Source organism: Conger conger, chromosome 5 (assembly GCF_963514075.1).
Source record: "Conger conger chromosome 5, fConCon1.1, whole genome shotgun sequence".
Taxonomy (NCBI): Eukaryota; Metazoa; Chordata; class Actinopteri; order Anguilliformes; family Congridae; genus Conger; species Conger conger.
Genome location: NC_083764.1, coordinates 41,544,740 through 41,557,603, shown reverse-complemented (window position 1 = coordinate 41,557,603; position 12,864 = coordinate 41,544,740). Strand labels below are relative to the sequence as shown.

Below are 12,864 nucleotides of genomic sequence, written 5' to 3'. Positions count from 1 at the left end.
AATCGTTCCCAAACTTTTGCACAGGGCCCTTTTCCTTTTCTTACAATTTCTAAACAGTAATATAAAAAACAATCTTGCTTTAAAATTCTCATGTTTAACTGTACCATTTATAGTTCAGGTTTGCTTTCAATCACATACAGGTTAACTGTAACAGACATTTAAACCAGGGTGCCCAATGTTTTGTAACACACTGTAGAGCTTGAAACATAAGGGATGTACACACACAGTGCTGATGTTTTGAGGGAATGAGTGTGTCTGATTAGTACAATTGTTGAACTAAACTGTAATTGTTTTATAGTCAGGCTGGACGTCAGAGAAGGAAGGCTGTGATGGGCTAGAGTAGAGGCAGAGCCTGTGGTGGAGGCAGGACCTGGAGTGTTTGTGGTAGAGATTGTGGGGTCTGATATACTGTATGTTTTATTTATGGGATGTAGTTGGGCCTGGAAGCTGTGGGCCATGGGGGCTAACAGTTCTGCTTTGTCATTGTTTGTGTCCATGTGTCTTTCCCCAAACTCTTTAAGATTCTTTCTCCTGGTGGTAATAGAAGCATTCCCTTTTGGAAGGTGTGGGGTGACTACTGAGCAGTTGGTTTGGAACAGGGTAAAGACAGGGAGGAACAGTGTATATGGACAACCGTGTATACACAGTCTGTTATAGTTTAGTCATTGTGTGAAATTAATTGCTAATAGATTGTGAAAGTTTACATGCTGTGTTCTAGTAGTAGCTGGTTGATACATCATTACTTGTTGGTGAATGGGATATAGCGTATCAGGGCCTCAGACAGTAAACCACACCCTAGATGGATTAAACATATTTTTTAGGCTTTAACCATTTGCTATCCACAGCATCTAACCTCAGTCCTGTATGTTCCTTTTGACCTCTGCACAGGCAGAAGTTTCAGCCAAAGTACATCGGTATTTTGCAGCAAAGTGTCCATGTTTTCTTTGTATTCCTACATTGCTATTGTGGTGTTAGCTTTTAATGGTATTCATAATTTCCAAATTACAAATGTGCATTTATTTTTGTAATATTCATCAGTGATGACTTCTTACTGTTTTTCAAATGTATGTTTAGAAAGGGAGGTATCCTCATATTTTGAAAGCACTACCCTGCTGAAAATTCCAGCTTAAACCAGCCTATGCTGATCAAGCTCATTTAAGATGTTTTTTAGCTGGTGGAATATGTAGCCTATATAGTCTCCCCCAGTTTGGCCACCAGCTTACTTAACCAGCTTTGACCAGCTGTGTCCAATTAGAGACCAGCCACAGACCAGCGTTGACCAGCTAGAAGTCCAGAAAACTCAGCTTGAAATCAGACATCATCTTAGCAACCCAGCTGTTTCAGCTTGAATTTTCATCAGGGTAAGTTTTGAAACCTGAAATTCATTGCAAAATGCACTAGTTTTTTTGGAGGGAATTTGAGTGTGCGCAGTTGCCCGAAACATATTCAAAAGTAATTGTAACTCACCAGACAGTTTGAGATTAAATAGCTTCATGTTTGATTCTTAATGTCTCAGACAAACAAGTGTTGTGGATGCTTTGTTCCACAAGCTTTGTCCAGGTGATGCAAGAAGCTGAAACACAAATGCTGAAAAAACTCCTACCATTTCCTACAGCATCGCAACCATCTGCGATGGAGCCTCTTCAGCGCAAACACGAAAAACTTTCCCAAAAAATAGCCTTGCAGAATAGCTGTAGATTGGTGCTGTCCCCTATAGCAAGATGGCAATAGACCACATGATTTTGAATGTGTCAACAACAGCGTGCATACAATGTGAACTCTATAAGAAGAATATATGACAGACCAGCTTGTACAAAGGGGTCATTATCCACACAGTGCCTCTGAGCAAGAAGGGAAGGTGGCAAAGGCCTTCTGGTTAGCTTCACACTTTCCCCTTTTATCTGTTTATAAAACCATGTCCTTGATATTTCTATGTAAATGAAGTAATTTCCCTTTTGCACAGTACACCACTGTTAATAATACCTTGGCCAAGTGCCAAAAGACCATGGGGATTATGTTGTGTCCAAAAAAGGTAGTGTGATATTTGCATGATCGATTGTCAGTGAGAAAACCCAGCTGCAAGTCTTCTCTGTGTTTAGATAGCCCCCTGACATGCAGCCAATCAGAACTATTCCTCTGAGCTCTCAGGGGATCCTTGTTGGTGCAAGTCCTTCAGATTGTGTTGTGGACAGGAGATACTAAGTGGGGGCGGGTGCAGCTGTGCCTCATGAAAAACCATATCTAGCAACCATCCTACCTGCCCCACCATGGCATACATCATTGATCTAATATAACATTAAGTCACATGCATATTTGGTAGGTGCGTGACCAAAAGGTGAATACTAAAAAGGTCTGCACATTGCTATTGCACTAATGTAGCACAATTGATCTAATCCCATTCAACTTTCCTCACCAGAACCCTCCAATGTTGAAATAATGTTGAGATTCAATTGCAGTCGATCAACCTGTATATTGATTGTACTAATATTTCCAACCTACTCATGTAAATCGTCAAGAGCCTGATAGTTAACACAGCATTCAATTTTAATATGCTCATATCCTTCAAAGGATGTCTTCAATTAATTGCCACTGTACAGGATGGCATGTAATGGCAGCTAATTAAGTCTTCAAGGTTTTACAGTTAAATCAGCCAATTATTAAATTCAGACTGCATGACAAACTGTCTTCATGTTCACAAATTCTTCACAAAGGTAACGTGAAACAAGGGGCAAACACAGAAACATTCATATGGCCCTAGTCTGTGTTTGGCAAACATTCACATCTGCTGTCTCTCCGACGCCTTTGCTTTGAGGATTTATCATTTGCTGATAAGAAAGAGCCATTTATTTTGGCAGTGGTTCATCACTGAGGTCCTGTAAACCCTCAAGATCAAGTTGACAATGAGTCAAATTAAATGGGAAGCGAATAAGCACGACATCTTTGTATGTATAGGTGGATTAATCAAATGCTATTGAAAATGGACAACCTGCACAAACTGTCTGACTGTCAATATTCTGACTGTATTCTTGGACCATTATGAATGTGTATTCATAAAAGTTTTATTAGTGAAGTCACCAAAGCTGCACATACATATGGTTTGCAGATATATTTTATGGAATGAAATGTCATTTGTGTACGGAAATTGCTGTAACGCATCAAAGGATCTGACATGTCCTTTTCCTGGTATGTGTCACTCTATGTGTCCTGCTTTCACATCCATCTAGTGAAATGTGTGCTGTTCACAAGCATCATAGAGGTAATCAGCACATCCTGGTCACTGGCCACTGTCTGTGCAGAGGGTTTATGTTGTTCACATGGCACAGGCCAGTTCTTTCTCCTTAGCTCAGTCCTACCAAATCCCTCAGTGAAAATAATTCATGGCCCAGCCGCTTGAAGACTGGCCTCATCAAGAGAACTCTTCAGAATTCCTCTTTCGTATGAAAGGCTGCAGCTGCTGCTACACGTAGCTGTCCTGCTCCGGTTGTTTGTTGCCCTCATTCTGCGTGAGGAGGAGCGTGTCCAGTAATAGGCTGGCAGAGGCCTGGGTGGGCATGGCGGCCCGCAGACACAGAGGACTCTGGTACCCCCCATTCCTTATCCCGTGCTTCACGAAGAGCTTAGAATTCTGGGTGGCTGAGGAACGGAAGCTCAGGACCCTGGGTGACGCTCTCGTGGGCGGGCGTGTCCCGCTGAAGTCGCAGGTGATATAACGGCTGAAAGCCTTCCGGAAGGTCTTGTTGAAGAGGGTGTAGACCAGAGGGTTGATCCCTGATGACACATAGCCCACCCAGACAAAGATCTCCATCAGCCTGCCCACAATATGCCCGTCACAGCTTCTGCAGGCCGCTGAGATAACATTGGTGATGAAGAAAGGGCACCACATGACCACAAAGAGGAGGAAGACTATGCCCAGGACCTTGGATGCACGCTGCTCATTGCTGAGGTTCTGCATGGACTTCCTACCTATGGTGGACATTTTGCGGACAGGAACCTCCTCCAGTGTGATGGGGTCTATGTGGCCCTTCACCAGATCCTTGTGGGGGACATCCAGCATGGCCACCATTTCAGGGGAGGAGATGGTAGGCAGCTCCCTCTGGAAGACTGTGGATACAGTGGATGTGCCAAAGTTCTGTGATGATCTGAACTTGAGCAGGTACACTTTCTTTCGCAGTACCTGGATCGTTAGCAGGTATATCACCATCATGATGGTCAGTGGGACAAAGAAGGCTGCTATGGAGCCAAACAGAATGAACTCCCTGAAGCAGTCAGGCTTCAGCAGACAGGTATGGTGGCTATTGAAGGTTGTCGTCTTGGTGTTCTTCAGGCCTTTAATTGGGATGGATATAGCGATACCTGTAAGGGAGCACACAATTAATCAATTTGACATTCCCTCACAAATCCTGTTTTAAAGATGGCCGCCAAATAGCATTGATTTCAATGGTAATGGGACTAATAAATCAATTTTTAAGCATTTTCCTGTTGTTAGCCTACATTTGATCAGATTTCAAAATGGTCATAATCAACTGTTTGGGACATAATAAATAAGTCAATTTATTCTTTCATGCTCAGGTTGACATTACTGTTGAATTTCCCATTAACCTTTATTTATACAGGGTAAGTTGACTGAGCACACATGCTCTTTTGAAAATGATAAGGCCAAAGGAAACAATGCAATTTCATTTCATTTATGTCAACCATGTGCCACAAAAACATGAACATTAAATGTTAAAGGGCTAATTGAATTATCATTTGATTTTTGTCATGGATAATGCGGTTACAATAAGAAACTGTTATTTAAAATGTTGTTTTTCATTTTCATGGAATGAAAACGGAATGTAATTGGCAATTTGTGTTTTCATTTTAAGTTTGGTGTGGATATGCTTCCATATTTGACTGCCAAATTATGTTACTGTACTTCCCATAATTACAAAATGTAATGGGTTGTCACAGCTGTGTTTGATGCTTGCATAAGAGGAGTAGGGAGAAGTCTTTAGACTTATATGTATGTATAATGTATGATTACTAATCAAACCTGCAGAGGAACTCCTGAGGCATTGTTTTTCCCTAACTAGAAAATTGAAACAACAAGTCCAATTCAAAGTATGCTGGTTCATTGTAATGTTAAGCCAACCCTTACGGAAATTGAATATACTTATACTTCCTCAAGAATTATAATGTCAGAGAGGAGACTGAAATCCAGGCAATATCACTCTCACAGCCAGATGAACGTCAGTATAACCCTGCATAATGATAGTTATGCCAATTTAGGAGAGTTGGGGCTGCTTACCAATGGATATGAGCCACACAGTGGCGATTTTGGTGAGGGCCCTGGCCCGGGACTTATATTGGCTGTGCTCGATGGGTTTCTTGATGGCGATGTAACGGTCTAGGGAGATGGCACACAAATGCATGATGGAGGCGGTGGAGAACAGGACGTCCAGGAAGAGCCAGATGGGGCAGAGGAACTCTGGAAGGGGCCACCCAGAATCTTGGAGAGGGAGAGAAAGAAAGTATTTACTGTGGCTTCAGTTAGTGTGACAATGCTGGTGACTCTGTGTAATATCAAGACTGGTAGAGAGTAGCCGACAACTGTTACATGTGATGGTGACTGTGGCTTGAGGTGATGGTTTTTACCTGGCTTCTGAAGCAAATATCACTACCTCAAATTAATCATTTCATGTATATAGCTTAACACTATCCTGGGGTGTCATTTGGGTATGGTAGTTGACTTTCATTTACACACTACCATTTGATTTACACACTACCATCTGCTTTTTTATTATTATCAGTGCAGGCTAGTTGTTCAAGTAAGAAGAAAGATCAGTGCAGTGGGGTGCAAACATGAGGGCACCCCTGTTTCAAATGTCAGTTACAATGAATCTGTATGTGATCAAAAGCAAACCTGAACTCTAAATAGAGTTAAACATGATACCTTTCTGCAAATTCTAAAGCAAGTTTTATTTTCATTTTTTACTGTTTGTAAATTGTAAAAGAAAAGAAGGAAAAATGCCCTGTGCAAAAGTTTGGGAACCCTTTTGGATTATTCTTTGTTACTTTAAAAAGATGATTACAAAGGTCCAGGCACTTTACACATTTGGGCTTCAATGAGTCAGGTATAATTCCAGGGCTGAACCTGTTATTCTGAAGTAACTCCATGCCTTCTAAAGTATCAAACTGCAGTGGCTGTTCCATCTGGTTCCATGGTTAACAACCAGTTGCCCAAGGATTTCTGAATGAAGATGTTTAATTTCCACCAAGAAGGAGAAGGCTACAAAAATCTCTCAAATCTCTCAAAAATGTTTCAAACTACCTATATCCACGGTCACCTATTTCCACTGTCCATTAGACAATGGAAGATAAATGGAAGACCAAAAAAGATTTCAGATAGAATGGTCTGAGACCTGGTGAGAAATGCTCAGAATAACCCACAAATCATTGCTAAACGGCTGCAGAAAAATAGTAGCAAACACAGTTCTAGCTGTTCACAGGAAAACAATACAACATACTTTAAACAACAAAGACCTATATGCCAGAGTTGAATGACCTCAACACAAAATTAAGTGTCTGAAGTATGCAAAAGAAAACATTGAGAAGCCTGAAGCCTTTTTGAAAAATGTTGTTATGTTCCTGTGTTGTGTGTGTTAGTTTATCATTGTTTATTATCATCATTCTTGTAATTTATAATTTTTTATATTCATGTCTGGTGTTCTGTTTATATTCGTTAGTCTTTGCACTCGTCTTCCCCTGTGATGTCTGAGTCTGAATGTTTTCTAGCCCAGTCACTCCCTTGTCTGCGTGCCCCATTATTCGGGTGTTTACGGTAGTTCCGGGGTTCAGTCTTCCTTCCAATCTTACATTCCTTACTTCCTGCTTTCTCTCCATTTCATGTTTGTACATAGCACTAATATACTAATCCCAACTAACATAGAATTTGTACAGTACTAATTATACTAACACACTAATATGTTTTTCAAACTAACAAACTAACATTCACTAGTTTTGGGTATTTGTAATTTAAATCACTTAACTAACTTACTAACGCATCTCCAGTTTCAATTCTGTTCTGTAACTCCGCCTCCCTATTCTATCACTGATGACTTGCTTAGTTTCAGCGAAGTATTCGCACCTGTCTCTCTCTATCTCTGCATCTCCTGATTCTCTGCAATTGTCTACTCTCTAGTCCGGAGCCGTTTGTATTACATGTGTGTCATTGTGAATCCAGTCCGCGTTTTCGTTTCCCCCTCGTTATTGTCCTATTAATCTTTCATGTGTCTCACCTGATGTTTATTTCTTAGACCGCCCTCACTCCCATGCCCCGCCTAGTTTGTCTCATTCCCCTGTGTATTTATACCTGTCCTTTTCAGTTGCACGCTGCTAGTTCGTCTTGTCCTGTTCTGTTCCCGAGCCCTTGTATTCCGTCCCCCAGTTCTAGCCTCCTTGTTTTCCTTGCCCTTGTTCCTGAGTCCTTTCCCTTTCCCTTTCCCAAAGTATTGGAACAGCAAGGTCAATTCCATGGTTTTTGCTATACACTGAAGACAATTGAGTTTGAGGTCAAAAGATGTACATGAGATGACAGATCAGAATGTCAGCTTTTTTTCCTGGTATTTTTATCTAGATTTGTTAAACAACTTCGAACATATCACCTTTGGTATCAGACCACCCAAAAGTAAAAGTATTGGAACATGTGACTGACAGGTGTTTCTTGTTGCCCAGATGTGTCCTGCTAGATTGTTTGGTTAAACAATAAATAGTTCTGAATGTATACTCTTGGTTTTAGCCTTGGGTTTTGCCTGTGTGTTAGAAAATATAAACCAACATGAACCATACAATAACTTGGAATGTCCAGAAAAGAGAACGAAACCGCTGGTGTACTGAGCAAAAGACATCCAACGGGTTGACCAAGGAAAGCAACAGCTGTTGATGATAGAAACATTGTGAAATCTGTGAAGAAAAACCCCAAAACATCAGTCAGTGACATCACAAACAATCTCCACAGGGCAGGGGTGAAGGTATCTCAATCAACCGTTCAAAGAAGACTGAGAGAGCAGCAATATAGAGGCTATATTACAAGATGCAAACCACTCATCGGTAGTAAGAATCGGAAAAGACGAGATTCCAATTTGCAAAGAAGTTCAGAGATGAGCCACAAAATTCTGGGACAAAGTTTTATGGACTGATGAGACCAAGATGAACCTCTAACGAAGTGATTGAAGACCAAAGTGTGGAGAAAGAAGGGATCTGCTCATGATCATGAGCAGCAGGATGAATTCAGAAGTCTATAAATGTATTCGGTCTGGAGAAATGCGTCCAAACTAATTGGGAGGAACTTCATCGTGCAGCAAGACAATAACCCAAAACACACTGCCAACACAACAAAATACTTTTTGTGGAAGGTTTTAGACTGGCCAAGTCAATCACCAGACCATAACCCAATGTCACCTCCTGAAGAGCAGATTCAAGGGACACCCCCCCCCCCCCCCCAAACAAACAATAACTGAATAAGCTGCAGTAAGTTTGGTGATGTCAATGGGTTGTAGGCTTGATGCAGTTACTGCAAGTAACGCATATGCTACCAAATATTAAGTGTTATTTACTTTCATTTACTTAAATACTACTCTCTATTCCAATACTTTTGCTTACTTAATAATTGGGTGGTCTGATACCAAAGGCTTGTACGGCGGTGTTCAGACCATGGTGAGCAAGCACATTAGCACAACACTTATATAGGATAGTGATTGCACTATTAGGGTAAGAATTGTTGGTTATAGCCTTTATTGTTCAAGTTGCCTACTTAGTAATGTCGCGTGCAACATTTGTCCAATGATGTATTGCTTTATTTGGTTGTATATATATATATATATATATATATATATATATATATATATATATATATATATATATAGCCCATGGCATAGTGGAAAGCTAAGTTCAATTTTACGGTAGTTTCAATTCACATGTCAACAAATAAACACTCCTCTGTGAATCTTAAGAAATGCCATACAATATAGCATAAGTGAACTAACAGCTACAGAGTTAATACACAAATAAATTCTTTGATAGCCTAACTACTGCAGCATTCCATTCCCTGTGTTGTTTGCATTCTTAACCCCCTGAAATAGCCAAAGACTGCTTGCTAGGACTAGCCTGATGGAAGTTATTAACTTACGCAGCCAAAATCTTTCTTTCAATTGCAAGACCAATTTGTGTGTTGTCACTGGTTGTGAAATTGCATTTATTTAACTAAGGTTACCATTTCAGCTTCAGAACAACAGAATCAGTTAGTGGTCAGCAATTTTTGGTAAACGTGTACAACTCAGTTTTGGTTTACCGTTTAACCACTCACACCCCTAGTGGAGAAAAAGCTAACTAACAGTCCACTGAGAGATCTTTATAAAATCCAAATATGTGTACAAAGCTTTGCGTTATGGGAAGAATATTTTTCTATAATCAGTGAATAACCCCAGAATTGTATTTTCTACCATTGATAACCTTTTAAATCTTTCCCAGCCTTGTGAGCGAATATGCTATGCTTCTCAGTCAAAATGAAGGGAGTTTGCATAATTTTTTTATGATAAGATCTTTAATATCCAAGTTATTATTCCAATACTGTTGACAATTAGACGAACCTGATGGTTAGTGGCTCTTTGGGAATTCTAAATTCTTTCTGTAAAATCAGTGAAGGGGTAGTCATCCACCTGCTCACTGGACGCAATTCCCACTACTTTCTTCAAAGAAGTCTTAGATAGTTTGATTGCCGATCAATATTGTATTGTAGTCAAACTGTTTTAATTGTATTCGGCTTTAGAAATACAGCCTCCAATTAAGTGGATTTCTTATGCTAAATATTATAAAAGCACCAAACCAGTGATAACACACGAGTATGACACCAAACGGGAATCCTTCAATGTAACCTATAATAATTATATATGGGCATGTATTTAGAATTTGCTTACTTGGTCTACTGTCTACTGGGTCAAATACTTAATTGTTTTGGATTCTAAATACTTTTCTGTGTTTGATTGATCTTGCTTGGTGCAATTCAGACAAGAGGACCAGAAGGCGGGGTGTTCACTTTTTGAGAGTATTTAATAGGTTCCAATACACTGGCCAAGCACAGTTAAGTGAAGAAAAGTATTTTAATCCAAAACAATAACTTATTTTATCAAAGTCTGGCTTCATTTTCAGTTCTTTCCTCCACCTGTCTCCTTAGTTGAGGGGCTCAACTGTGACTCAGTCAGAGTGGGTAGGACAATAAAGAATCTACATCAGATGGTGCTCAATTTGTGTCATGACAGAGCACATTCATATCAGATGGAAGGAATCACATCTGTGCCCAAAATTTACACAACACAGATGGCCATCAGAAGTACACTTCATAGATTGCTTGAATTGCTTGCATACAGTAACCTCTAATTGAAACAGATTGTTGAATAAATATACATTTAGATTTTTATATGCAATTAACTCTGTACAGTGCCAAATGGAAAACTGTGAAGTCTACAGACTGGATGAAATGTAACAATGAAAGGGATATTGAGCTGTTTGTTTATGGAAAGGATTTGGCAGGATTAGAGTAGCATTTCAGTATTCTTCATGTAAAATGTAGGTTTTCTTAAACTGTGTGCATGTGCAAGGTATGATTTGCATGGAAGATAACCCTCAAAACTGAAAATAAAAGATTGGATAGTGCAAATTGGGGATGATTATTTGATGTTGAGGCTGTGCAATTGTGCGGTAGGTTTCTGGCATCAGTACTTACTGAAGAGCACTGTTACCAGGGCAACAGGCATGACGAGCAGCCCCACCAGCAGGTCTGCTACCGCCAGGGACATCAGGAAGTAGTTGGTGGCGTTCTGCAACTTCCTCTCCAGGGAGACGGCGAGGATGACCAGGATGTTCCCCCCGATAGTGGGAATGATGAGCGTGACGATCAGGAGAGATGCCCAGCGAAGCTCTCCGCCGGCCCCCAGGCCCCCCGTCACCAGCGCTACGAGGGCTCCCGAGGAGCCGTTTTGGTTGGAGGCGTTGAATGGAAGCAGGGCTGTGTCTGAAGCCTTCCAGCCCAGGAGGGGGGAGAACGGGCCCAGCTGGGACATGTCGCCGTGGCTACACTGTGTACGCATCACAGCTGCTCTGGTTCTCTGTTGGGGCGTGGCCAGCATGGTCATTGGCTCCCAAGGGCCCAAGGTGTCAAAATGGCCTCATTCCCTTATGCCTTCAGTGGACTTGAATGTGTTTAAATACAAACAGCCCCCTTCTGTTTAACTGTAACAGTATTCCATCACTGGGGTGCAACTGTGAGTGACTCAGGAACCATTTAAAGGAGCAATAAGTAGAACAGCAGGGGTGTGACGGATGGTGCAGGGACGAAATTACAGCCTGTAGTCCAGGTGCCAATAGCTTCTACTGAGAGGTAGGGCATCAATCACACTGATGTACTTTTCCTGAGGAGTCATGTGAAAGCCAAGTTAGTAACAGTTATAACACCATTAGTTACTATAAGCAGACGCCTAAATAATGTAACAGTAATAAATACCTTTGGACCTCTTGCATACGCCCATGTAATTCTGAAGCACAGAAACATAATTAACTACTTTTCTTTTGTCTGTACTTACTGTAAGCAATGCAGTATTTATAGCCTGAACTCAAGCTCCTCCATCCAGACCCATTTAACTTTGCATGTTAGTAGTCCACCATTTGTTACTGGAAGTCCACTGGAGTGTTGCTTTGGATTTCATTAAAAAGATATCATTAAAAAATAACACAATAACCATTGACATTGTTTTTCCCCAACAACCATGCTAATCAGTTCATATTGCTTTTACGGTCAATGCTGATTGTATATTTGAGACTGTGACTGGCATTATATAAAACAACAGGACAAATCTGTAATAAAAATAACCTTTTGTTGTGGTTGTTTCCATTTATTGATGTCCCTTCTCGATATTTGGAAAATTAATATTTGCTCAACTTAAAATTGCCAGTTCACTCCAGGTAGTAGTTGTAGCTTTGTGCATGATGATATATTGCCAATGCTTGGGCTACCTGTGTGTGTGTGCTACCTGCATTGTTCCTATCAGCTTGTGCTGCTCTGAATTTCCCAATTGGGATTCATACATGATATTAAAGTTGGTTTTATACATGCAGTGTTTTCAGCCTGCTTTTATAACATTGCACTAATAATCTAAATTACGAAACAAAAACCTCAGTACACCGCCCTCTATCATAGATAATTCCTAGACAAAGAACCATTTTGACCAACAAAGAATCCTTGATCTAGACAGGTTCTTCTATGGAATCAAAGGGTTTCTTTTGGAACCATTTTTTTCAAAATACATTTTTTAAAAGTATGAGATTTTACTAGAGCCTTCGGCATACTAGTTGATTCAAAGTATAAACAATCCAGCAAAATAAATACAAACATACCTATGTGACTTATATCAACCAACTTATTTCTGTAATTTAAAAATATATGATGCGCATCCAAAATACTTACAGTGGCTTCAGAAAATATTCAGATCAGTTTTTGCACATTTTTTGTGTTGCACATTTAATTTTAAATTGATAAAACTGCCATTTTCTACACCAATCTACACTCAATAACCCATACTGACAAAGTGAAAACATGTTTTAGAACATTTTCTAAATTAAAAACTGAAATCTCTCATTTACATAAGTATTCAGACCCTTATCTGTTGCACTCAAATTATGGTCAGATGCATCTTGTTTGCTTTAATTATCCTTGAGATGTGTCAAGAACTTGATTGGAGTCTACTGGTGGCAAATTTAAATGATTGGACATAGTTTATAAAGGCTCACTCAGTGAGTAATTTATTAGATATTTATTCGGTATTTATTACTATT

At 40.0% G+C, this 12,864-nt stretch overlaps 1 protein-coding gene across 1 annotated transcript; it reads right to left on the bottom strand.

Annotated features, from left to right (window-relative positions):
- Positions 1–2,733: 2,733 nt before the first annotated feature.
- On the bottom strand, positions 2,734–11,610 carry LOC133129372 (5-hydroxytryptamine receptor 2B-like). Its single transcript, XM_061243418.1, has 4 exons — positions 11,537–11,610; positions 10,760–11,444; positions 5,288–5,488; positions 2,734–4,353 (listed from the first exon to the last, which is right to left on the bottom strand). Exons 2-4 carry the CDS (start codon positions 11,166–11,168, stop codon positions 3,458–3,460), a joined length of 1,506 nt encoding a protein of 501 aa, XP_061099402.1. The 5' UTR covers positions 11,169–11,444; positions 11,537–11,610; the 3' UTR covers positions 2,734–3,457.
- Positions 11,611–12,864: the final 1,254 nt, after the last annotated feature.